Source organism: Anabrus simplex, chromosome 2 (assembly GCF_040414725.1).
Source record: "Anabrus simplex isolate iqAnaSimp1 chromosome 2, ASM4041472v1, whole genome shotgun sequence".
In the NCBI taxonomy this organism is placed as follows: Eukaryota; Metazoa; Arthropoda; class Insecta; order Orthoptera; family Tettigoniidae; genus Anabrus; species Anabrus simplex.
The window spans coordinates 1168102165-1168129667 of NC_090266.1; the positions used below are offsets into that span (position 1 = coordinate 1168102165).

The 27503-nt window shown below is 39.6% G+C and overlaps 1 protein-coding gene across 1 annotated transcript in view; it reads left to right on the forward strand.

The window, feature by feature from the left end:
• Nucleotides 1-23857: 23857 nt before the first annotated feature.
• Nucleotides 23858-27503, forward strand: part of LOC136863380 (transmembrane protein 107) — a 56614-nt gene continuing 52968 nt past the window's right edge. The window contains exon 1 of the mRNA XM_067139783.2: nucleotides 23858-24136. Within this exon, the coding sequence (XP_066995884.2) occupies nucleotides 24047-24136 (90 nt within the window). The 5' untranslated portion in view covers nucleotides 23858-24046. The remainder of the gene's footprint in view (nucleotides 24137-27503) is intronic.

Here is a 27503-nt window from a genome sequence, read left to right on the forward strand (position 1 = left end):
CGCTGTTTTTAAATCAAACTATTTTCTGGCGCTAACAGGGAAGTTCGTTTTATTACAACTTAAGACATACATCGGATGATTGATTACTTTTCAAAATATCAATAATAGTCCAACTTGCTTTTCTAATGGTTCTCTTCAGTACGTACAGTACAAACATGTCTCGTAATTAAAATGTGGTGTGTTCCTTGAGTTTGCAACGTGTTTAAGACAGACGATGGGTAGAAATCCGCATTCGATGCTCAGATCCATAATTTCTTAATGCCACACCGGAACTCCTCATTAGATTTCGCAAGGTCCACATTTAATTCGCCTCAGTAACACTGTGCGGCGCCACTGGTACATCCCGCACGGTACGAGCATTTGACACATTGTTCCATTGAAATGAAATGGCGTATGGCTTTTTTAGTGCCGGGAGACTGCAGGACGGGTTTGGCTCGCCAGGTGCAGTTTTTTATTTGACACCCGCAAGCGACCTGCGCGCTGTGAAGAGGATGAAATGATATCGAAGACGACAAATACACCCCGCCCCCGTATCAGGGAAATTAACCAATGATGGTTAAAATTCCCGACCCTGCCGGGAATCGAACCCGGGACCCCTGTGACCAAAGGCCACGCACGCTAACCATTTATTCATGGAGCCGAACATTGTTCCATTTACAAAATTTGAAAGCAATGAGAAGAAACGTCGTTCGTATTTCTGAGAGCAAGGCATCGGAAACTGATTTTGCAGCCCAGACTCTACGTCCCTCTCCCTGATGATGTTAGTTTAGGAAATTTGCTGAGGGTCAAATTGCCGAGTTCATTCACAATGTCGGCTACACAATGAAGTTATGCTCCTTAAAACAGGGCCTCTCAGAGTGTAGTGCATGCACTGTGCACGGTGCTTGGTTGACCAGAGTGCAGACCCCCACTCCTCGATTTGGAGCAATAGCGCTGTCTCTCTCTTTCCCCACGCCTGTCTCGCTCGTTCCGCCTGCCTTCCTCTTCCTAACTTGCTCCGTAGCGCTCCAAATCCGAGCCGAGTTGAGCTTAGCCGAGTAGCCCAGAGACGAAGCGTTGCTCCGAGCCGAGCCGAATGGGACCGATGCACTGTGCACAGGTTCTCTGCGCCTCAATTTGCACGCGTGAGATTTGGGGCATTTGAGAGGCCCTGCCTTAAAATAATAACTATCATCTTTCAATTTCACAGATCTTCATTAAAGCTGTGAACATTGCTAGAATTCACACCCATGATCACGGCCACCAGACGTCGGTTTTCTTGAGATGTCAGTGACGACGAAGTATTTCATGTCTGAAGTTGTAATAGTATACGAACTTCTCTGCTATTGCCTGAAATTACTATAACTCGATTTAAGGAAACAACGTTGGTATCGGTACTTTCATTATTAATGCTGGGTTGAGTGGCTCAGACGGTTGAGACGCTGGCCTTCTGACCCCAACTTGGTAGGTTCGATCCAGGCTCAGTCCGATAGTATTTGAAGGTGCACAAATAAGTCAGTCTCGTGTCGGTAGATTTACTGGCACGTAAAAGAATTCCCGCGGGACAAAATTCCGGCACCTCAGCATCTCCGAAAACCGTAAAAGTAGTGGGACATAAAACAAAATAACATTATTATTATTATTATTATTATTAGTAGTAGTAGTAGTAGTAGTAGTAGTAGTAGTAGTAGTAGTAGTAGTAGTAGTAGTAGTAGTAGTAGTATTGTTATTATTATTCCCACGGGAAAAAAGCACAGTACGTCACGACATTGTTATTACTATTAAAGAATATGAGAACAGAATGTCCATCTCTTCAATGCATTAGAGATTCTATCGTTATAACTTCCTAGGTGAATAATCCTATATGCATCCCGTCGAACTAAACTAGAAACCTTGTATTTGTCTTTCTCCTAGGATTTATTGACTTCTTCCTCTGTTATTCTGATGGATTTGGGTGGTGTTGGTGGTGACAATTGTTTTAAGAGGAAGTATCTTGCTCTGTCTGAGATCCTGGATAAGGCCTCATCAAATATCGCTTTAGTGGAAATGCCTCATCCGCAACTATTACATACGGTAGAACCGCGTCACTCCCAGGTAGTGTAGTGTCCTCTGGTATATCTAACGTTCCTTTCTCGAGGGCTTTCCCAAACTTGGAATTAGCAAACACACCTCCATCGCTGTTTCTGCCGTAAGATCCAAAGTCCACAGCAATGAAATGGTAGTTAGCATCACAGAGACCAAAGAGAACAATGTAAAATGTCTTTTTATAACTTAGTTAAAATATTGGGACCCATTTTTTCCTGGTGCTTCGATCACTACGTGTTTCCCGTCAAGGGCATCCAGGCAATTAGGGAACTTCCACACATTCCAAAATTCTTCGGCTATTCGCTGCCAGTCTTACTTGTTTGGTGTTGGAATAGCTTCCGCAGTAAATTTTTTTTATTGCCTTACACACCTGTAAGACAGTTGTGTGAACAGTTGAATGCCCCAAACGATAACTGAATGCGATTGTCCTATAAGAATCCCCTGTTTCCAGAAATCTGAAACACACAATAATAATAATAAATATTATTATTAATAATAGTATTACTATTGTTACGGGGTTAACCGTAGAATGCAGAGGTGAAAGAAGGTGCGGGCTGGAATGGGTCTAACTACAAAGCAGAGATATTGATTAAAATTGCATTAAAGGTTATATTTTCAACAACAGCAAAACTTAACAAGTTTCACATAAAACTTCAGATTTTAACCAATAACAACAAGTTAAATCAGGTACAAGACCAGGAAAGCCAAGATTTAGAGACAATTAAACAATCTGGGCCACAAGTCCTAATTTTTACAATTTCTGAGCTCTCAGCTCACAACCACATATTACCAAAGGGCAGAAAACCCCTAATTACATGGAGCACTTGCTCCCACCTAGCAATGTCAAGCCTCCTAGAGGCACATATCCAAATACAAGAAAGAGCTGACCCGCTCTCAATGTTCTGAGCCTATCAAAGGCCACAACGGACTTTACTGTTCACTGCCCTCAAGGCACACTTACAAAGAAACAGGGGTATCTTGTACCCAACCTAATGGCCTTAGTAGAAAAATAAGAGGTTAAGTTAATGGCCCAAAATGCAAAACTGAATGGAGGCGTGGATCTGCACTCCTACATGAAACTTCTTAAAACCTAAGAGGCACTAGGCCGATGAAACAGGGGCTATTTCCAAACTATGGAGGTGACTCGTATACAGAATAAATTTAACACATTAAGGAAGAGTAGAAGAACGGTTACGAAAATGTAGTCACCTCAAATTCAAAATGAAGGGGAGCTCGAAAGGGTAAAGCACTCTCTATCCCCGATTTACAGTTAAAGATATATGAAGTTTTACAAAAGTGACGGCAATTTACATGTTTGAAGATAGGTTACATAATAAAGGTTTCGGACCCTCCCCGCGGATTAAACTGCTGAGCTAGCAAGATATAAAGATGTTAAGCGGCCATTACCTTGTTGAAGAGCTGCTGCCGGATGAAAGAGGCGCTTCCCGCCACCTGCTACACTTGCATACACTATGCTAGATGTAGTTCGAGTGGCCGAGAAACAAGAAAATCAGCAGTTTTTATACCCTCGTGGAAGATTCGAGACCTTTCATGAATAATCAAGCCACTCCCTCTTTCTTTATTGCTCCGTCTTGAAAATACACTCAAAGTCGAAGAAGAAATACACGATTGGTCAAAAATTAATTACGGAAATTCTGGATTGGCTAAGTTCAAAACTGGCGGAAAGAAAAGATTAACATTTCCAACCCACAAATGAAAGAACGAAATTTAGTAAAGAACAAACATATGAGTACAAAATGTCTTCCACTTCGCACCAGGGTGCATGGTGATAGGTTTTTAGTAGAGACATCTATAAGAGAATGTCCACACTTCTTGATCAATAGAAACAAAACAAGTTCAACTCCACACTGTACTGACAACTTCGTAATCACAAAATTTACGGTAGTGACATCTTCTGAGAAAACTTATGGGTTGATACAGTTGTTAAAGTTCAGAGTTTCTCCTGTAGAGGAGTACTTTAAGGCGGAAATTCAAATGTGCGGCGTAGAGGTTTACCAGCTGGTACAACTATTATTATTATTATTATATGAGTGCATTTTTACCACATTGTTACTTACTTTTAAATTCTATTTTGTTTTAGGTGCCGAGTGCAAGGAGCGCTGGGAATCCTTGAGAAGTCAACACCGAAGGTACATTAAGAAGCAAAAAACAAAGAGCGACCAGACTGCTCAAAAAGTTGTCAAATGGAAATATGACGACCAAATGTCTTTCCTTAAGGAATTTATGAAATATAGAGAACGAGTGACATCTGTTGTAGGAGAAGATGGTTCTGGCACTGAATCAGATGAGATTGTTAAAGAGGATGGAGAGGAAACTCAGGACGACACAGTCATACTTCAACATGATCCCAATGAAGTAACAGAGGCTGAAACCCAACCAACTCAACAGGTACGAAAAGTAGGCAAACGGATATTACCAGCAAGACCTGAGGATGCGTCAAAAGGAAGTGCTTCAGAAACATTAATGGAATATTTACTGAAGACAAAGAAAGATGAAAGTGTACCTCATCCCATGGACACGTATTTTTCTTTGATGGCTTCTACAGTAAAAACCTTCGACCCAATAGACCAACATTTCATAAAAAGCTAAGTTTACATTAGTGAGTGAAGTGGAGATGAAATATTGAATACAGGACCAGAATGTATCCATCCATCAGCGGCCACTACAATACACTGCACCTGCACCATCACCTACTTTGTATCAGTATTCTATGGCATCAACGTCAACTTCATTATATCAGCCGATAACTCCTGAACTAGAGGTTTCTCCACAGCAACCACAAGCAATCCCACCTCAAAATAACGGTCTTCCCACTCGTAGTGCATACGGCGAAATGTGGTAATGTGGTAATGAAATCTACTGAAACCTACTGAAGAAAGATTTTTGTTTTAAAATAGTAAATTTTTTTCTTGCAATATTGTGTTATTTGTGATAAGAATTATAGACAATGTCAATAACAAATAATTCATTTAAGATTATTGCAAGTGTGAAATATTCTCTTACCTCAAACACACAGCCAGTTTCTTGCCTTGGAGTTATGGCTTCTTTAAATGTTGAGTTTGTTTTCTTAAGTTCGGGAACAATTTTTGACAGGATCATTTCGAAGGTACCAATGTTCATTCTAAAGTGCTGTAAAAATTTACTTTCATCGTCTATCAAACGAGGAGAGAGTGTATAATATTCCCCTTCATTTTTCCTATTATTAAACTTGGATGTATCCAACATGTCCTCCTTTTACATTTTTGTTCGCATTTCTTTCTTCTTCTTCACCATCCAGCGCAATCGCAAAAATTGCCAACGCTCTTGTAGAGAACTCGCCTGACATTGTATATAGAGCAACAACGGCCTGATCTCTACTGAGTGGTCAAGACCGGAGCTTCCCCACAGACATATTGATCTAGACTGGCAATGAGCAGCAAGATTCTGAAGCCGAAAGCGTGCGGCCACCGCCATCTTACGTCACTACACTATCCCAATGCATTAATGTAAAACAATGCCTGAAACGGGAATACTGGACAGGAAATAATTAAAATAAAAACATAATTAAAAGCACATAGAAAAAAGAACAATACTACTGATTAATTAGACCTATTAAGTCCTTTATTTTACTGTTAAAGAAAAGAAACACTTTATAAATTACAAATGCTTTAAAATAGCCAGCCTGTTATAGACCGATATATGGTCAAATCTGTTTCCATACACTCTTTTATAGCATGATTCGCACATATCTTCAAGGACAGTGATGCAATTACACTAATAAGGCGTGCAGGGCTGAGTGGTTCAGACGCTTGTCCTTCTAATTCCAACATGGCAGGTTCGATCCTGTCTCAGTCCGGTGGTATTTGAAGGTGCTCAGATACGTCAGCCTCGTGTCGGTGGATTTACTGGCACGTAAAAGATCTCCTGCAGGACTAAATTCTGGCCCCTCATCATGTCCGAAAAGGTAAAAGTAGTTAGTGGGACGAAACTACAATAACATCATTATTATTAGTACCTATTATTATTATTATTATTATTATTATTATTATTATTATTATTATTATTATTATTATTATTATTATTATTATTATTATTATTATTATTATTATCATCATTTTAGGAAGGCTCGGCTTGTGCCGGTAACATAATGGGCTGACTCGGCCTAAGCAAGGAGTCACCCTCTTGATTATGAAACTACAGGTTGTCCCCTTCAAAAGTGGTAATAATTTATTAGAAAGAAAATGATTTATTTCATCAGCGTATTGGGACATTATTTTAATCGACAAGAGGGTGAGATTCTGTATTTCGTGCCAGTGCGAGCTAGTCACTTCGCGAACCGGTTTTTCCCGACCTACAGAGAGAACGAGGAGCAGGGTGGAATTCCTGTTATGTGGCCTTCAGACACATGTGTGCGTACCACGTGACCCGGCGAGCAGTCTGATCTCAGTCGATCAATAAATGGAAAGTCAAGTGACGTAAAACTGGAGCAGCCAATAAAAGTGACAATCTTCACTGGAATTCAATAAATCCACCAATTAGATGTAATTAAGAGACACACCTATGTCTTACGACAGGAAATTAATGGTAATTCCAGAGGAAAATTTTGTAGAGGGTTTTATACTTCTGAACGCTAAATTTGAGCGTTACTCTGACTGCAGCAACCGAAGAGACTGGACGTCGTTTGCTTCATCGGAAGACTTTACATTGGAGAAAGCATCGAGCACTGTATAAACAGCAATTCAGACATTCGAAAAATTCACTACGATTTATTTAGGGTTGTCCTAAGATAAGTGTCTTCAGCCAAATTATAAAGCATCGAGAGTGAATCCTGGGCTATTTCTAAGACTTTTTGTTAGTTTCAGCTTTCTACAAGAACTTGGAAGAAGAAAGGTCCTGAGTTCGAGTTTACTGCAAGATGGTTATCCAGTTCTCCGAAGAATACTGCAAGTTCCTGTACATCGTTAGCGCCTCCATGAGTCACTAAACATGTAAGGCATCGGACATGGGCGAGACTTCGTTCGATGGAAGGTGATGTGACCACGTGCTAGGTCATCAGCCACAATCCAGTTCACACCAGTCACATGAGTATTCTTTAAGAATTCAATTTCTTTCTATCTTTGTAAATATTTGTAAGCGTAGCCTTACTTATTCATTTAGATTTCTATTAGTTTTGCAGTAGTTTTGACTTTTCATTCTTCTTTCTTTGGTGAGAGGTAGTTAGAACCTTGGAATGAGTGTGTGTTTGCTCTATTAGTTAGAAATGAGTGTGAGTCATCGAGAGAGACCTTAACTGTCCTAAGAATTTAGAAGACAGGAGAGATAAAAATTAAATGAACCCCGCGTTAATTTTGATTAGTTTTGAAATAATTTGAAAATTATTGGAAACAAATTAGGACAGTGTTCTAGTGTTTTTCTTCGTGTAGAATTTCATTCTACGAGTGTACGACAAGTTTATGGGTTCGAGTCTATTTAGAGTCATCCGAATAACTTCACACGACAACTTTGCGAATGAGATTACGCACGGTCAGGAATATAATAATAATAATAATGAGTAAAAATAATAAAAGCTAATTACGGGCTAAAATGATTTAATAAGGTCATGAGTTTAATGTTAGTTATTTTTGGAATGTATTATAGTGTGCTCACTTGAGGTAAAGTAAGCCTGGGACATGGCAAATTCTCCGGACGGAGTATCGACGAATTATAGGTATATTTCTGCGCTATGAATTTGAGTATGACTTGCAGATGGGCATTATATTTTGAGTAATAATTTATGCACCCATTAGAGTCAATTTTGGGAAGAGATGTGTCACTGGACATGATTTCTTCGAGCTTCAGTGCAGAATAATTGAGTGCCACGACATTATGATGAATAAAAATAAATGCCGCAACTCATGTACCGTAAGCGCGTATTCTATTATTTTGACCTGTGTTATAGTTATTCTACTCGCTAAATTAGGATGATTTCTGTTTAAAATACTCCTTGAACATCGTTGTATAGTTAATTTCTTTATATAAGTGATAACCTTAATTCTATCACATTCTGAATTGATACCTGGGATGTGTGTGATAGTGTCATCTAGAGAATGATTTCCCTAATTTGCAGTAAATCTTAAAATTAATAATAATGGGTTAGTGTTCGTGTAAATAATGTTATAATAATGCCGTGTACCCCTGTGTGAATGTGTGATGTGAGATTTGATCCTAATCTGTGTTTTTTTGAATATTTCATGTACGATTTTGTGATGGTAATTTTCATTATGTGCGTCAAAGTTTTGACCGACTTGTATTATTTCGCGTGTCCGTAATTGGATCAATTTTGAATCTTTAGAAGATTTTATCGTAATTTAAGGTTGATTAGGGCCTAATTTACTAAGTCAAAGTGAATAAGAGAAGGCAACGTCCGTGGACTGATGTCACGAGATTTAATTGTTAGATATTGTACAGTCACTTTCTGCATAAAATTGAACAAAAGTTAGGATGATATAAGTTCAAGTAAAATTTATTACAAGAAGTTTATTCAATTAATAATTATAAAAACGAAGTAATTGTTGAAAGGAAAGTCTAAGGAAGACTTGCTAATCATAAATTAATGAATTAAATAATTTTCAATAATTTAAATAAGGAGGAGAAAATAATCATTTCTTGTAAAAATAAGTGAAACCAGGAAGGGAAGATTTTAATTTAAATAATTTGATTATCATCATAGGAGAAGGATAACAGATATTATTTTGTTTTTCAATCAATTTTTCAGTAAGTTAATGATTTCTATATTTATTATTGCAGAAAAGAACAATCATTGAGAATTTATTTGAGCGAGATCCCTCATGAATGAAAGCACGAGGAGAAGATGTTTTCAAGAATCAAACCCAGATTTTATGAATTTAATTGTTTTCTTTAAAAGAGTGTTAGTTTAATAAATCTGTAAACCTATTTTAGTCTCCTTTCATTTGTCGCTAGTCCTTCATCTATCCCTGCCTTTAAAATTTTCTGCACAGCCGATAGCGAACGGTCCACCACTGAGACCCTCGCTCTCCGGCGAGCTGAGCCCGGCATAAAGGGGGCAAGGTACATATATGTACAAATATTTACAAATGAAATAATTACAACATATACATTTATACAATAAATACAAACAACTTCAGACTTCTTATGTCCCCGTTTTGGGAATCTGTTCTTCAGTATTACTGGAACTGCGGCCTGGATCTTCATGCTGTTTGGCGTGAGTCAGAGGAAAAGTCGTTCCTAGGAACTTCCTCACAATGTGGCAAGTGCTCAGGCGGGTGGCTTTCCGTAGTTCTACGTATGTGTGATGATGCAGGTTTAATGCGGCCAGAGAGCTGTGCAAGCATTTTGGAATAACACCGATACATGATATTACTATTGGAACTGTGGTGACTGATTCTAGTTTCCACAGACGTTGTATTTCTATTACCAGTTCTGTGTATTTTGATATCTTTGTGGCTATTGTTGTTTGCAGATTGGAGGTATTTGGACAAGCAATTTATATAAGGGATGCGGATCTTTTTGATTTATCGATTAGAATAATATCTGGCCTATTGTTGCTGAGCGTGACATCGGTTATGACTTCTCGGTCCCATAGTAGTTTATATGAAGAGTTTTCGAGAATGGGCGGAGGTGTATATTTCCAATATGCAGTTGATGACTGAAGAAATCCACATTTTACAGAAAGTTTCAGGTGAATGATTTTTACTACCTGATCATGTCGGTGCTTATAATCGGTGTTGGCCAAGTGTGGGCAACCAGAGATGATGTGCTGTATGCTCTCTGTAGTTCTGGAACAGCGGCGGCAGTTGTCTGAAACAACTGTTGGATCCTTCATGATACATCTACGGTAGTTCCGTGTAGCAATTACTTGATCTTGGATGGCCAGAACAAATCCTTCTGTTTCTGGGAAAAGACCGGAGTAGGTCAGCCAAGCGTGCGACGCAGGTTTGTCGATATGAGGCTGATCCAGTTCATGGGGGTATTTCCCGTGAAGAGGTTTTTGCTTCCACATCGCCATATTCATCTCTTTTGTAGGTGGGGTAGAAACAGGCATTTCTGGCGACGACAGATTGAGAGGTGTATAGTTTATATCAGCTCTGCAAACAGCATGATGAAGACACGATGTATCAGCTCTCGAGTGGAAATATTCTCTTAGACTTGATATCAGATTGCTATGTAAATTGACAATGGATAAGAAGCCCCTACCACCTTCTGATCTCGGGAGTGTAAGACGTTCGGTTGCAGATTTAGGATGGTGCATATGGTACCGGGTGAGTGAAACTGCTGTTTTCGTTTGTAACTGCTGAAGTTCTGTTTGGGTCCATTTTATGATACCAAAGGAGTATGTGAGCAGTGGTACGGCATACGTATTGACTGCTTTGGTAAGATGTTTAGCTGTCAGTTTTGATGATAGTACCTTGTTGAGACGTGTTATATATTGTTGCGTGACATTTCTCTTGATGTCGGCATGTTTCATACGAGTGCTCTGATGAAAACCGAGGTATTTGTACATTTCCTCTTCCTCCAGCTGTTGTATGGATTCGTCGCTTAAACTCGAAGGTGTCCCTTGTGCTGAGTAGGATCCTCTGATGACAGTTTGGGTTCTGCATTTGTCCAATCCAAACCGCATGCCTATATCTGAAGAAAACGTCTTGGTAATTGAGAAGAGATGTTGGAGATGGGGTTTGGTAGAGGCATACAGCTTAATGTCATCCATATAGAGTAGGTGGCTGATTTTTAATAGCTCTTCTCGCTTATTCTTAATGCTAAATCCATACCCACTTGTGTTCAGTAGGTAGGATAGTGGATTTAATGCCATGCAGAACCATAATGGACTCAGTGAGTCCCCTTGGAAGATCCCTCGTCGTATTGGTATGGGTCTCGTTGCAACACTACAGTTTCTTAGAGAAACGTGAAGTGAGGTGTTCCAGTCTGCCATTACCGTCTTCAGGAAGTGAATGATTGAGGGGTCAACTTTATATAGTTCCAGAACATGTATGAGCCAAGTGTGTGGTACTGAATCAAAGGCCTTTTGGTAATCAATGAAACACGTGTATAGGTTCCTGGATTTTTATTATTATTATTATTATTATTATTATTATTATTATTATTATTATTATTATTATTATTATTATTATCCGATTCACTGGCTGAATGCTCAGCGTTGAGGACTTCGGTTCAGAGGTTCCCGGGTTCGATTCCCGGCCGGGTCAGGGATTTTTATCGTCTCTGATTAATTCTTCTCGTTTGGAGACTGGGTGTTTGATTTTGTCCCAGCACTTTCCTCTTCATATTAACACACTACCAACCACCACAGAAACACGCAATAGTGATTGCATCCCTCCATATAGGGTTGGCGTCAGGAAAAGCATCCGGCCGTAAAACAGAGCCAAATACATATGTGCGACACATTTCGCACCCGCTACCCCACAGGTGTGGGAAAAGCGGTAGAAAAAGAAGAAGAAGGTTATTGTTATTAGGTAGTAATAAGGCGATAAACACCATTGGATTTAGATCTAAAGCATGTGAGCTTAGCCTTAAAAACAAAGTTGTTTCATACAACTGAGCTGTGACTTCATTAGGTATGTTCCGTTTCAAGACAGCTTAAACCTGTGAACCATTACATGTATTCGATCTGAAATACATCTCAGGAAGTTTGCACACGTTAACAACAGCTTTCGTAGGAACATAGGCGTACAGATAACACCTATTCTGAAAAGAAATGAATGAATAAGAATATTATTTTTGTACAACTACTTTCTTACATGTACTATATTGTAGAGAATTGAAAAAACAACTCTATCACAAATCCTGAGATATATGGTAGTCAAACAATATTCTGTTATAATAAACCTAACACCTATTTCGATTTATGCAAGGTTACTCTACACCTTCCACTCTAATTTTAACATTATTTTTGACATCTTTACAACATATCTTTAAGATGTGTGTTACTGGGCGAGTTGGCTGTGCGGTTAGAGGCGCGCGACTGTGAGCTTGCATCCGGGAGATAGTGGGTTCGAATCCCACTGTCGGCAGCCCTGAAGATGGTTTTCCGTGGTTTCGAATTTTCACAGCAGGCAAATGCTGAGACTGTACCTTAATTAAGGCCACGGCCGCTTCCTTCCAACTCCTAGACCTTTCCTATTCCATCGTCGCCATAAGACCTATCTGTGTCGGTGCGACGTAAAAGACGTAAAAACCACCAGCAAAAAAGATGTGTGTTAGTGATGTATTTAGTTTTATTAACTAGAGGCTATTAGTGCCGTATATTATTTGCTAGTCCTTCATTGAGTTAGGTCAGATTTTACCACATGGGATTGTAAATAAAGGGTACAGATCCTTGCACATTATTATGAGGGTATTTAGGGGTTGTAGTCAGTATGAAAAGGAGAGGAGGCATATAAATCTCCGGTAAGACCCCAACTAGAGTATGGTTCCAGTGTATGGAACCCTCACCAGAATGTTTTGATTCAAGAACTGGAAAAAATCCACAAAAAAAGCAACTCGATTTGTTCTGGGTGATTTTCAACCAAAGAGCACTGCAAAAATGTTACAAAGTTTGAGCTGCGAAGACCTGGGAGATAGAAGACGAGCTGTTCGACTAAGTGGTATGTTCTGAGCAGTCAGTGGAGAGATGGCATGGCATGACATTAGTAGACGAATAAGTTTGAGCGGTGTCTTCAAAAGGAGGAAAGATCACAATATGAAGAAAAGTTGGAATTCAAGAGGACAAATTGGGGCAAATATTTGTTTATAAGAAGGGGAGTTAGGGATTGGAATAACTTACCAAGGGAGGTGTTCAATAAATTTCTCCTGGGAAAGGTAAGGGTGTATTCTGCCCGAAGGCAGATCCGAACCTCCGCAGATGTGTGCCTAAGCCGGAATTTACGTATGGTAGGGTGACCAGTTCCTTTCCGCTCCTCCATTCCCTTACCTCCCACCAACAGCACGTGGTACCCCATCCAAATCTTGACCACTCCCAATGTTGCTTAACTTCGGAGATCTCACGGGATTCGGTCTTTCAACACGGCTACGGCCGTTGGCTGCCACCTGAGCGACTGCCGTAAATGCTGATCAGTAGTGATTGATTGACCGAGACTACTATTATCCAATTAAAAATCTTAACCTATAATAAGTGTTGCACCAACATTTCTATTACTATTATCATTATTGTTATTATTATTAATAATACGACTAAGCCACACTCCACCATAAGGGGGCTAACGCCACAAATATACATCGGAAGGAAGTGATCTTTGTTTCCTATATAATTAGGTATCTTTAATAGTGGATTTAATTTCATTAATAGCTAGATAACAAGTGTACATGAGACCATGTAAGCCACTTACCGGTGTATTGAAATTCCAATTCCTCCCTTCTTCTTACTTCGTGAATACAAAAAACCACACCCAAACACTATGCAGGTATTCACCATTCTGCCACACAGTAGTTTGCCAAATAGTTAATGCAAAATATACATTAAAAACAGCATAAACCAAAACTGCAAGTAACTCGGTGGCACACACATTTACAGTAGGTGTGTAGTGACGTAAGGTGGCGGCGGCTGCAGGTTTCCGGCTTCACTAGCACCATTACTATGAGATAGAGCGCTACCAGTCTATATGTCTGCAAATACAGTAGAGATAATACGCGACACTGAGCGAGATATCGACGGACAGATATTGGAGCTCATTCTAGCGGATAGACCTGAACAATACTGATTCTCTCATAAGAACACGTGTATTTTTGTATGAAGTTTTTTGTGTTATTTATGCGTTTTCAGTGAGTTGACGTAATTAAATAGTAGCGTGTGTCATTCCTTGATATCTCCTCTCAACATGAGGGGAAAGGTATGTGCTGTGTTTGGCTGCAGTAATTACGAAGTAGAGAAAATGCGCGGTCGTTCTTCAGGTTCCCTCGTGACAAGAATATGTAAGTAATATTGTGTTTGCATATATATTCTTCCAGTGACAGAGATTTTTATAGTACTTCATAATCTTCTGATGTGCTCGACCCATATTTTAACTGGCATGAAATGTAATACGCATATTTTATTGTATAGTGCAGCAGTTAACCTTCAATCCCGATGTGTTGTTGTAGGTGTGATCTGTGGGTTTTGAAATGTCACAGAAGTGATTTGGATAAGGTGTACAAGAAAGAAGGGACGTTACGCTTATATAAGAATTATAAGATCTGTTCAGATCATTTCCAGGCCAGAGACTTTAAAAATCCTCGACTATACAGCCAAGGGAATATTTTTACTCTAATTGTACGTAAATATTCCTCAAAGCATCACTATCGACGATATTTTCATACTTTTCTTTCTTTTATCCCTCTTCTCAGATTAAAGCCGGGATTTTATAGATTTGCTTTCTGTTAGTAGGCTTCATATTAAGAGGAAAATTGTCCAGATTTTAAGGAATGTGTGTAAGGAATGTGCTGATATTTTTATTGACAAGTGTCTTAATGTGATGATAAAATGTTTTTAAATGAGAAAAAAGACAAATCCAACCGTAAAAGTTCAGGCAGGAATGCTAAAACTAAAAAAGTAATGCATAAATGAAAGATCAAGCCATTTCACAGCAGCCTATTTCATATCTTGTTTATGTGTCTAACTTCAGTCTTTGAATAATAACCTTTTAAATAATTCTTCATTCATTTATCCAGAATTGCTTTAGCAACTTCGAAGTTAATATCTCAATAACACTTTCTTTCTAGACGTAATTTATTTATCCATTTCCGTACATACATTTCCATTGATATTTGAATTTAGCGCAATTTGTTCAGGTCAAGTCACTAGGAGCGCCAACGTCGAATTGTCTCCCATTTTAGCAAGGCGAAATCCGTAAGTGTGGCGTATTATCTCTACTGTATTTGATATCTGTGCTACTACCATGGCGGACAAGTTTTGCATGATACATCACTATTAGCACACTATTAGTTTGCTCATGATTATTAGTTGAAGATTACATTTAGATTAGTTTAGTTGCATTTGGTAGTGATTGTCATTGAATTATGAACTGTTTCTTTAAATTATCCTTTGTGGTTCCGAGCATTTAGTTACTCTGTTTCACGCCAAATATTTCCGTCGTGATTTTGTGATTTACCTCTACCGTAACCTGTTGATCAGAGATAACTTTTGAGGAAAGGCAATGAGAAGTATTTGGACTTATAACTGAAATTTTATTCTAAATTTAAGTTTTTTCATGTTATCGCGTGCGTTCTAGTGTTATGAAGATATAATATGGCTTTAGGGAATGTATCATGACTTTCAAAACAACAAGAGTCCGTGAGAATGGCGTGGTTGACACTGACTGTTCTTGGCAATGCTGTTTGGGAATCTGTTTGTTTACTTTCTGACCTTCTGTAGTTCAATACTTTACAACTCAACTTTCAGAGTTCATCTTTGAAAAAATATATATGTATATATAAAATATATTTCGAAATATGCCGTGAAGATATTATTGCGATCTGTTTGTGTAACAAAGAACTTATTATAAGTATTCACGACCGACTGGATCCCTCGGTGCGCTCTTTATACCGTCCTTGACAATCGCTTGTGAAGCCCAGCATAAAACTGTAATTGGAAAGTTTCACCGTAATTCCGCTGGAGCGCTGGACTACTAACCACTGACAGGAAGCTGTATGCCGCAAATTACCGCATTTCCAGTTTTATTTATATGGTTTTGCTGTCGTAAATGTTGGCAATGTGTTCGCAATGAGGTGCTTGATGGCTTGATATTGAGATCTGATAGTTATGCGCTAGTGAGTTTATTTTTTATTGTGTAGTATGGTGATTATATGCTTTAAAATTTGTTTACAAATCTTGGAATTTGTGACATTCTTGTGCACCTTTTCGTACTTCGAGCAGAAATTTCATGGAAACAAGAACAAAGTGATTTCTCGCTGTAACTTCGTCCTGAACAAGAATTTTAATTTATGCGCTAATTCGTTTTTTAATGGTGTGGTGGTTTGCTTTCCTTTAACCGTGTTAGGAAATATTCGAATATATATTGCTGTGTGCCTTTTTTGTATTCTGAACAGGAAAAAAGTACAAAGGGACATTATCATTTCACTAATTCTCTGTAGACCAGGACAAAACTACGGAGTGGCTAAAAGCAGGTAGCACTCTTATCTTAGTTTTCCATTTCGGGTATTTGCCTTCTTTCTTTCTTTCTTTCTCTCTTTCTTACTCTGTTTACCCCTCCAGGGTTGGCTTTTCTCTCGGACTCAGTGAGGGAACCCACCTCTAGCACCTCAAGGGTAGTATCCTGGAGCTGGAGCGTGAGACTGCGGGTCGGAGGATACAACTGGAAAGAATGACCATACCTTGTCCAGGCGGTCGCAATTTCTATGCTGAACAGGGGCCTTGTGTTGGGGATGGAAAGACTGGAAGGCATAGACAAGGAAGAGGGAAGGAAGCAGCCGTGGCCTTAATTTAGTTACCATCCCGAAATTTGCTTGGAGAAGTGGGAAACTATAGAAAACCACTTCGAGGATGTCTGAGGTGGGAATCGATACCCCCCTCTACACAGTTGACCTCCCAAGGCTGAGTGGACCCCGTTCCAGCCTTCGTACCACTTTTGAAATTTTCTGGCAGGGCCAGGAATCGAACCCGGGTCTGCGGGAGTGGCAAGTAATCACGCTAATCAGGTATTTTTACCCATGAATTTTCTTTCATAGAATAATCCTTTAGGCGGTTTCGTATTTGCCATATAACAGCAACACAACAAATTTTTATCCCAGATAATGTGAACTTTAACATTTAAACATTGACAAGTAAGAATCACTACTGCTATGAAGGTAAGGCCAATGTATGGAGAGTTGTTACCTGAGCAATGGGCCGATGACCTAGATGTTAGGTCCCTTTAGACAACAAGCATCATCATCATCGAGCAGAGAACAGTTTACAATTTATTTACTCAAAATACTTTTCTCTCACTGAATTTTTATTTAAAATTCTTCTTCTTTTTCGCTATTTGTTTTACGTCGCACCGACACAGATAGGTCTTATGACCCCGGTGAAATAGGAAAGGGCTAGCAGTGGGAAAGAACCGGCCGTGGCCTTAATTAAGGTACAGCCTGATGTGAAAATGGGAAAGCATGGAAAACCATCTGCAGGGCTGCCGACAGTGGGGTTTGAGCCCACCATCTCCCGGATGCATGCTCACAGCTGCACGCCGCGTGGCCGACTTGTTCCACACTACTGCATTTGAAGTAAAAATTATTGTCTGAATTTAGCACGGCCAACTTGCCCGGTATTTAATATTCTAGTGAAAGGTATGAATGAAATGTAATCTGAAACTATATATATTGAAATTAAAATTTAAACATGTTTGAGTCAAAATATTTATGTTATGCATACAACGAACATGGAAAAAGTAAGACTTTTATGTTTTGTCCAGTCCCCTTCCTGAGATCAGCGCTTGAAGAATTTTAAAACTCTAATTTTAACAATGACTCTTAATATCAATATTAACATCAGAAGACAAAAGCATTGTGGTAAGCTCTGCTATGTACCTAAATGCCATGATAATAACAACGATTACTATTATTCCTCACAATTAAGGAACGTCAGTTGGACTACGCCATCCTCCGCAGTTTCATTTCACGACGTTGTTTTGGCACATATCAATGAAAGTAGCCTTTAGGATTAATCATTTTAACAATATTAATCAATGTAACATACTATCTTATTCCCTAAATTAAGATACATCGCCAATCAGAGTCAATATAAGAACGTCAGCTGGACTAAGTCATCTCCCCGCAGTTTCATTTCACGACATCATTTTGGCAAATATCAACGAAAGTAACCTTTAGGATTAATCACTTTAACAGTATTAACCTATGTAACATTCTCCATAACTCTAAATTATGATAAATCGGCAATCAAAGTCAATATATTTTCCATAAAGAAGAATACATTTCTACCGCAAATAGGTCGGCCGCCAGCGCCATGTGTCGAGCGGTGTAACTACTCCGATTACAGTGCGTGGACCCGATTGCCAAGGCCGGTAAGGAGCGTTGCCTACGCTATAATACAAGGCCTTGAAATGCACTCGTGGAAACGGGTTGCTTCCTAGTTTACCATTCAGCTGCTAGGATCGCGGTCTTGCCCCCTTGTATTATGTCAATAAGTAAAGTATATCCTAAATAAAAAGAACTGAATGTTTTTGCGAGTATTGACAGTACTTTATTTATAGAACGGTGCTGCATTGGCTTGGATATGTCATTGAAGTTTCAAAACTTTCCTTCTGAGGGGCTTCTTATCAAGTTTCAAAACTTTCTCTCTTCTACTTGAGTGGTTCAAAGCAATGTGTCTAACAGAGGTCTCAGAAATTTTCATAGTAGAAAAAGAGATGGTTTGTCGCCTTTACACTTTCCACACTTAATTTCACTGTTGAACATGTCTTTCGAAAAAATAAACGTACACCTTTTAGTAACTCTCTTCGGGACAAGTACTGCGTAGCGGAAGTGACAAATTCCGTCGTTCACTGCAGAAGTGCCACAGACGATTTTCGGTATCTGAGGGCTCCTCGATCTTGAAAACGAATAAGACACAATGTTGGACTTGAGTAGCTCGAGAACAGATATGTTCTAAACAGCCTTTACAGTCTGTTTTTTCTTTTGCCACACGAACCATAATGTCATTGTATTCCGCTTGGCGTCTTAGGTCACGGTAGCTGAAGAAGAGCTCGATGTCATATTTCGTTAGGTTCCTCATCAATGCATAATGCAAATGTATACTTATGAGGTATTTTATGCAGGCCACAGTGGACTGGGTAGTCAAGATTTATGCCTGATACATTTCTCTCATGATTCTTTTTTACTTTCTCTGGATGCAATTTAAGTTTCTTAATATATAACAGGAAATCATTAATTAACCAACTGAGGAGTTCATCTTCAGTACTAAAAGATGCGTTTCTTTTTTGGCTAGTGACTTTACATCGCACCGACACAAATAGGTATTATGGCGACGATGGGATAGGAAAGGCCTAGGAGTTGGAAGGAAGCGACCCTGGCCTTAATTAAGGTACAGCCCCAGCATTTGTCTGGTGTCAAAATGGGAAACCACGGAAAACCACCTTCAGGGCTGCCGACAGTGGGATTCGAACCCACTATCTTCCGGACGCAAGCTCACAGCCGTGCGCCCCTAACCGTACGACCAACTCGCCCGGTTAAAAGATGCTCGTTTGTTTTCGTTCCTGAATATGTCCCATGTGAGGTGTTGCAGACGTTATGCGCATTGAACAATTTAATAAAATGCTCCATAAAACAAATGGCTTAGTTTAAACTGTATTTTATGCTCTCGGGACAAAACCACCTCCATACCTTACAGACCAGAGATTGTTTCAGGGTAAAATACAATATTTATAGCTCTTGCTACATTCATTTTCGTGAAATTTGTTGGGCAAATTATTTTCCTCGTTGGTTTCCTAATTTAAGATTTCTGAGTTTGAAGATGCCTCTCAAATTATTTAATTTAATTTCCGGGTTGAACCGTGTTGTACTTGTACGCATATTACGTACAGTTTGCCGACGTTTCGAATACATTGCAGTATTCTTTGTCAAGACGACTGAAATACCCCTACTCGATCCGAGGTAATCAGTCTCCCAGGCAGAAATTGCACTACTAGAGTGGCCTTGATCTTGGCCTTTTTTATCCTAGCCTTTCTGGCTGACGTAAGCCCTGGCTGTCTCGCGAGACTTCTGGAAAGTATATGTCACAGCCAGGTAGTGGGGGCTTGCCCGCGCTGTTATGTAATGGGGTTGCGGCCCGTGTGTTTATGTTGTGGTCTGTATGTCTTAAACTATGAATGATAGGCATCCAAGAATTACTGATTTTGTATCCTTCTTCTAAATTTATGTTGTTCGGATGTTTCTTGATTTCGATAGCCTCGCGGATTTTCCTTTCCAGATTCCAAGGGATAGCTGCTAGGATCTTGGTCTTGTCGAATGATATTCCGTGCCTAGTTTCGTAGGAATGCTTGGCTACTGCTGAAATATCTGTGTTTTGGTTCTTGGTGTGACGGATATGTTCTTTTAGGCGGGTGGAGATCAGACGTTTTGTCTCACCTACATAACAAGCTCCGCAGCTACATTCAATGTAGATAAAATGCTTACATTCAATGTAGCTGCGGAGCTTGTTATGTAGGTGAGACAAAACGTCTGATCTCCACCCGCCTAAAAGAACATATCCGTCACACCAAGAACCAAAACACAGATATTTCAGCAGCAGCCAAGCATTCCTACGAAACTAGGCACGGAATATCATTCGACAAGACCAAGATCCTAGCAGCTATCCCTTGGAATCTGGAAAGGAAAATCCGCGAGGCTATCGAAATCAAGAAACATCCGAACAACATAAATTTAGAAGAAGGATACAAAATCAGTAATTCTTGGATGCATATCATTCATAGTTTAAGACATACAGACCACAACATAAACACACGGGCCGCAACCCCATTACATAACAGCGCGGGCAAGCCCCCACTACCTGGCTGTGACATATACTTTCCAGAAGTCTCGCGAGACAGCCAGGGCTTACGTCAGCTAGAAGGGCTAGGATAAAAAAGGCCAAGATCAAGGCCACTCTAGTAGTACAATTTTTGCCTGGGAGACTGATTACCTCGGATCGAGTAGGGGTATTTCAGTCGCCTTGACAAAGAATACTGCAATGTATTCGAAACGTCGGCAAACTGTACGTGATATGCGTACAAGTACAACACGGTTCAACCCGGAAATTAAATTAAATAATTCTTCACACCGTGGAAGCTTCACTTTTGAGATGCCTCTCAAATGATTGCCGGTCACGGTAGCATAGTTTAAAAAAAGTCCAGTGACAAATTTTGGGATCGCCCGATTCTTATGACGTACGGTAACTCGGATCAAAACTTAGGAACAGTGGCCTACTTCGATCAGCTTGAAGTCGTATCCCGTGCGTAACACTTCCTCTGTATAATGTTTCGAACATTGAACATTCACTGGAAACTTGTGAAACGAAATTCCACTACCTTTAATTTCTCGTGAATAAACCATGACTGAAACTGCGAATGCTCAACATCAGACGAATACATAATACATTCACAACCAACTCAGTTAATGAACACGTTTAAATGCGCGAGCCTGGTAGGCAGGGGCAAGATAGCGATCCTAGCGGCCCGGCATTGAACTTCAGTGTAACCACTTCCATAGCGTTTTACGGGCTCTATTTCCAGGCCTTGTATTATAACGTAGGCAACGGTAAGGAGCTAGCTGGAGAGACGCAGCACGGCCGACTGGATCCCTCGCTGCGCTCCGTAAATGAGCTAGCTAGAGCGACGCATCAAGTCGGCCGTGAAGTATTTTATCAACTCCACCGCCATCTCAATCTCTATATACTGCCTGCTCTGTGCCGCAAGAATTGCGTTTACAGCGACATTGCAGATGGCAGCACTTACCGCACCCAGAGCACATGTTGGTTAAATGAGATTTGGTCCGTAACACCAGTATAAAATGAAAAATCCTTAACATGTTACTAATTGAGAAGATAATGCACATACAGATACTAACGTTTCACATTTGAGCTTGGCTTAAGATACAGAAACGTAAAATATATAAAATCTTACCAGTTACAGTAGACATATTAGGATCATCCCTTGCTGCATGGTACATACCAGTTTCAGAATTTTCTCGACACGTGTAACGGAGCACCTTTTCCGTACTTTTCTTACTGTTATTTACCAGCAGTGGACGCAAAAAATTTCTATCACTATTTCGCTGACCCTTTGTTCATGATTAATTTTCAGGATAGATTTTATAGCTCATAACGTAGTGCGTACGTTCGCCATGTCATTAAATCCACCACCCACTCTCACCGAACTAAACAGAGCTTATATTGCGTCTCCAGAAAATAATCTAGTGAGAACATAAAATAACCGATTTTGTAACAGTTAGGACACATATTCCACTATATATTTCACCGTTAACGAGACAGCATCTGCTGTGTCATTAGTCAGACAATTCAGTTCTTCCCGCTTTGATTCCAAGCGAATTATTTTACGTACTCGATGAAATCATCATTCAACCATTGTAAGCATTTTATCTGTTGGTGAACAGAAATTCACACAATCTGGATTGTTTTGCTGAAAGGCATTACAGTAATCATTTCTGAACTAAATGGGATACATAGGAGACTTCTAAGCCTTTAGCGAGGAAATAGGCAGCAGGACTTGGGAACTTCTTTCAAAGTCGGATAACAAGAATACACAATATTTTATTCGCGAGAGCAGGAGATTTTACAATACATACACCTTCGACTTTGACCACGCAAACGAACTTGTCACTGGTTCGGTCGTAGAGTAGCAGTACCTAATTAGCCATTTAATCGGCGATTACTGTTACGCTCCTCTCTGTTGGTCTGAGAGTTTTGCATTCAGCTCTACGTCTTTCCTTCACTAATTGAGAAATCCCGACAAACACCATCAACATTTTCCATTTAGGCTACCTGTCCAGAGTACTTTGTGACGGAGCTGACATCAGAGCAGGTAAGGTAAGGGTTATTCTGCCCGAAGGCAGGTCGGAACCTCCGCAGAGGTGCTCCTGAGCCGGAGTTTACGTGCGGTAGGGTGGCCAGTTCCTTTCCGCTCCTCCATTCCCTTACCCCCCACCAACAGCGCGTGGCAACCCATCCAACTCCCGACCACGCCCAATGTTGCTTAACTTCGGAGATCTCACGGGATCCGGTGTTTCAACACAGGAGTCCTGCCATATTCATAACCGTCTGGATACTATTCCCACGTCACATAGTACCCTGTGATTTGTTCTGACTGCGCGGATTTTATCTTGCGCAAATTATTGATATGATTTTTAAGATATTATATTTAGCTGCTTCCTTTACATTATTCAGACGACCATTTTCTGGGTTGTCTTCGAATTGTCTCTCTAGTCTTTTAACTTCATTATGGTTAGTCATCAGCTGTTATCGCAGTCTCAGAATTCTTGATCGAAGCTTCTAATATCTGATTTTCTGATCACTGCTGTCATTCTTACTCGTTGGAATATTGACTTGGATTGATACATTGTTGTTCAAATGAATTTCGTACTCGTCATCCAATGTATTTTCTGCAGATGAAGAGCTTGTTTCATCACAGATTTCTTCCGAAGAAATATCTTGTCGCTGTCTGGTTTTTCATGGAGCTATTTTTCTGGTTTGAAGGTAATGGGGATAATTCAAAGACCGACTAGCACTCTCTCTGGCTTCAATATATTTTTCTTTTAGTTTTATCTTTCATCTCCATCTCTACAAATCAGGCTACAAACACGAGAATTACCCTTGGTTGATTCTTGCCATGATATAGCGTTAAGCCAATTTTCCCAAAGTTCTTTACTTGGGGGATAACACGAATCCTCACACCTGAAGAATTTAGATTTCCTGCTTTGATATACAGAGAGGAACAGAACAATGAATCATTTTACAACCAGAGACACACACTTAAATGCTCGATGCAAACGCACTGGAACACAATAACGTGGGTACGGAGGTAAGTTGGGTGCGTTAGCTGGCGCCCCTAGCGGAGGTTCGTGAAACTAAGAGCTCACGCTGAGAAGCATGTTAACCACATGGCATCGAGCAGGCAGTATGTAGGATTGAGACGGCGGTGATGAACTCTGATTACTTTTCGTTTTCCTACTTTGGCAAACCTGCTTCGTATAAATCCATCTCCATGGAAACTTTAACCTATATTCAAATAATGCCTGCGAATGACAGGTGCGATTATTAACCGGTTATAAGTGTTCCATATCGAGAAATTCTATGTATTATGCCTTTTATGTTCGTCAATGTTATTGAAATTGCCCATGTTTCTTGACTCTCAGCCATTGGTTCTTGCAATTTTGAATAGCTTTGTGTTCTTAACTTGGGCGATTAATTTTGAAGTGTCTTGGAATTTCTTCATCTGATCTCTGAGCGCATCTTACTAGCAAATGCGAGATGGTGTTCGCTTCTCACGGTCTTGTTCCGGCACGATTTCTTGTCCTCATAGCTCACCTTACGATAACAATAACCGTTTTATGGTCAAGGGTAAGTTTTCACATTGCTCTTCGAGTTTCCAATTGAATAAGTTACATTGATTGGTTTTGTAGGCGGACGTGATGATTTTCTGAATCTATACATTTATTACCATTTGTTGGATGATCTAATGATGTATTTACATTTTATTTAACATTCGAGTTCTTCGTTTCACACACTCTTGGGATTTTTATGTCACAGTCCTAGGGTTAACATTTTCCCTCCGTTCATAATCCCAAGCAAGACTATGTGTTTGAAGAGTAGGCTAAGTTCTGCTTCTTATGCAGTTGTTTAAAGTATAGACTAAAGACTGTAGGAGATCTACCTTCACCACTTTTGTTTAGCAAAGTCTGACTGAACATTGTGAATCTAGTCCTGTGCCCACATTAGTCTACTGTTTGGATGCTTGTACTTGCTCACGGTTTCTGGGCCTGTATACATCTACCATAGGCATGGACTTTGATTATTTGTTTTATCCTCATTTCTCGACAATACACATTTCAAACTATTTGTTTATATTTTATAAAAACCACTCTTTGTTATCCAAATTGATCAAATAGTGTATGATCAAGACTTGCTTGGAATATTGAATCTTATGGTAAACTGTTGCCGAAACCTGTTTCCAAATAACAATGTTTGCAGAGATCTGAAAATGCTGACTTCATGTTAGGTAAAGTTTGAATTCACAGTCACCTTAACATATATAATTTTCTTTAACACTCTTGCTCTTAACTTTGTAAACATTACTGCTCATTTTAGTATTTTCTTTATTTTTTTTTTGTGACTTGATGCTGGAAATGCACTATTAATATGTGGTTTTGTGATAGCAACATTTAATTAATTGATTAGAACAAAATTTAAGTTTTAACATTTCTTAATTTTTCCATTAAAAATGAAAGAATGCAGGGATCCTTAAGGTTATAGACACATTGAAGACTGCTCAAATGCTCTTTTAAATATGTGAAGAGTGTTGTCCAGGAATCGTCACCGAAAACCTTCAGTGTGTTACTGTGAAGTTAAACTACTAGCAAAAAGTCAAGAATTTTGTCCTAGTTTCTTGAATGATTTCTTTACCCCTTCAGAAGAGTGAAAAAAGAAGGTAAACACGGTGATTGCCAAACTATTCAAGCTCTTAACCATGAAATTACCAGTGTTTTCGCCCGAGTGTGACAGTGGGCTTATCAGTTCTATTACCACATCTATCAAAGATTCTGGTGGTGAGTGCACCATTGAGATACCACTGTGAGCAACCTCTGTAGAAAAATGCAGTGATAGTGCTCTGGGGGAGATTTTTGCTTCCACTAGTATAAATGTCTGCCTTCGGCGACTAGGCTAGCGTTTCCCCTCAATGTGGCAGCCGACTCATTGCTACTTTGATATTCACTATAAGTGACATTAAATTATGGTTCCCTCATGGGAACTTAATTTTTTGATGATTGTTGTTTTAAGGGATCTAACATGAAGCTCAGGTTCTAACCAGATGTATGGAGTACTGTCATATCCTGTGACTATCTTGTATGGAGCACCAGAAAAAATGAGTCAGTTCTCAGGGAACTCAGGCTATTGATTAAATACTGGGAGAGGTCTTATAGCAACGATGGGACAGAAAGGGGCTAAGAGTGGGAAGGAAGTGACCGTGGCCTTAATTAAGGTACAGCCCCAGCATTTGCCTGGTGTGAGAATGGGAAACCATGGAAAGCCATCTTCAGGGCTGCCGACAGTAGGGTTCTAACCCACTATCTCCCGAATACTGGACACAGGCCGCACTTAAGCGACTGCAGCTATCGAGCTCAGTTTTCAATCAATCAATACTGATCTGCATTTAGGGCAGTCGCCCAGGTGGCAGATTCCCTATCTGTTGTTTTCCTAGCCTTTTCCTGAATGATTTCAAAGAAATTGGAAATTTATTAAACGTCTCCCTTGGTAAGTTATTCCAATCCCTAACTCCCCGTCCTATAAATGAATATTTGGCCCAGTTTGTCCTCTTGAATTCCAACTTTTATCTTCATATTGTGATCTTTCCTACTTTTATAAACGCCACTCAAACTTATTCGTCTACTAATGTCATTCCACGCCATCTCTCCGCTGACAGCTCGGAACATACCACTTACAGTTCAACAACAATAAAGGTGTTTTAATTTAATCCACCTATTCAATACTTTTATTTACACTTATAGTGGTTACATAAATACGGTAGACTCACAGTTAAATGGGACATGTTTCGCCCTCAATTAAGGGCATCTTCAGCCTAAAAACAATCAAGAGTACAACTTATATTACAAGTGGAAGCTAAAAGTGTAGCCAGTTATTAAAATTTGGGACATAAAAATGTGGAAAATGATACCAATGTATAAAGATGCTAATGTAAACACTGTCAATGATTAAACTAAAATCTTGTTGGAGACTAAAACTTCTTCCATTAAAATTCCAATTAAAACAGTTCATTTAAAACGTCAGTGGAAAACCAAAGTGGTAAAAATATAAAGCCAACGACATAAGGGCGTGAACATACGCATAAACATGATTGTCATAAATATAATATGTCCAAGGCCGCTGATGAAATTCATCAGCATGAAGCGTGACAGAAGCATCAGTTGAAAAATTGTAAGTGGCCCTTAGCACCGTAGGTAATATATTGGCTGAAACCTTGCCAGAAAATGCCAGTAGATACTGAAATAATGTTTTATGTTAGTTGAAAGTTATTTATCTACTGTTGTGTTGGTTGCTGCCCTTCTGTTGGCTCTGAGTCTGGTGTTGTAACTGTAACTGTGTAAATTAAATTAAATTAAAAACCTTTATTGTTGTTGAACTGTAAATTTTCAATACGGACCAAAAATGAGATTTATAACATGTAACACACCACTTAGTCGAGCAGCTCTTCTTCTTTCTGTCAATTCTTCCCAACCCAAACTTTGCAATATTTTTGTAACGCTACTCTTTTGTCGGAAATCGCCCAGAACAAATCGAGCAGCTTTTCTTTGGATTTTTTCCAGTTCTTGAATCAGGTAATCCTGGTGAGGGTCCCGTACACTGGAACCATACTCTAGTTGGGGTCTTACCAGAGACTTATATGCCCTCTCCTTTACATCCTTACTACAACCCCTAAACACCCTCATAACCATGTGCAGAGATCTGTACCCTTTATTTAAATCCCATTTATGTGATTACCCCAATGAAGATCTTTCGGTATATTAACACCCAGATACCTACAATGATCCCCAAAAGGAACTTTCACGCCATCAACGCAGTAATTAAAACTGAGAGGACTTTTCTTATTTGTGACCGAGCTCGATAGCTGCAGTCGCTTAAGTGCGGCCAGTATCCAGTAATCGGGAGATAGTGGGTTCGAGCCCCTCTGTCGGCAGCCCTGAAGATGGTT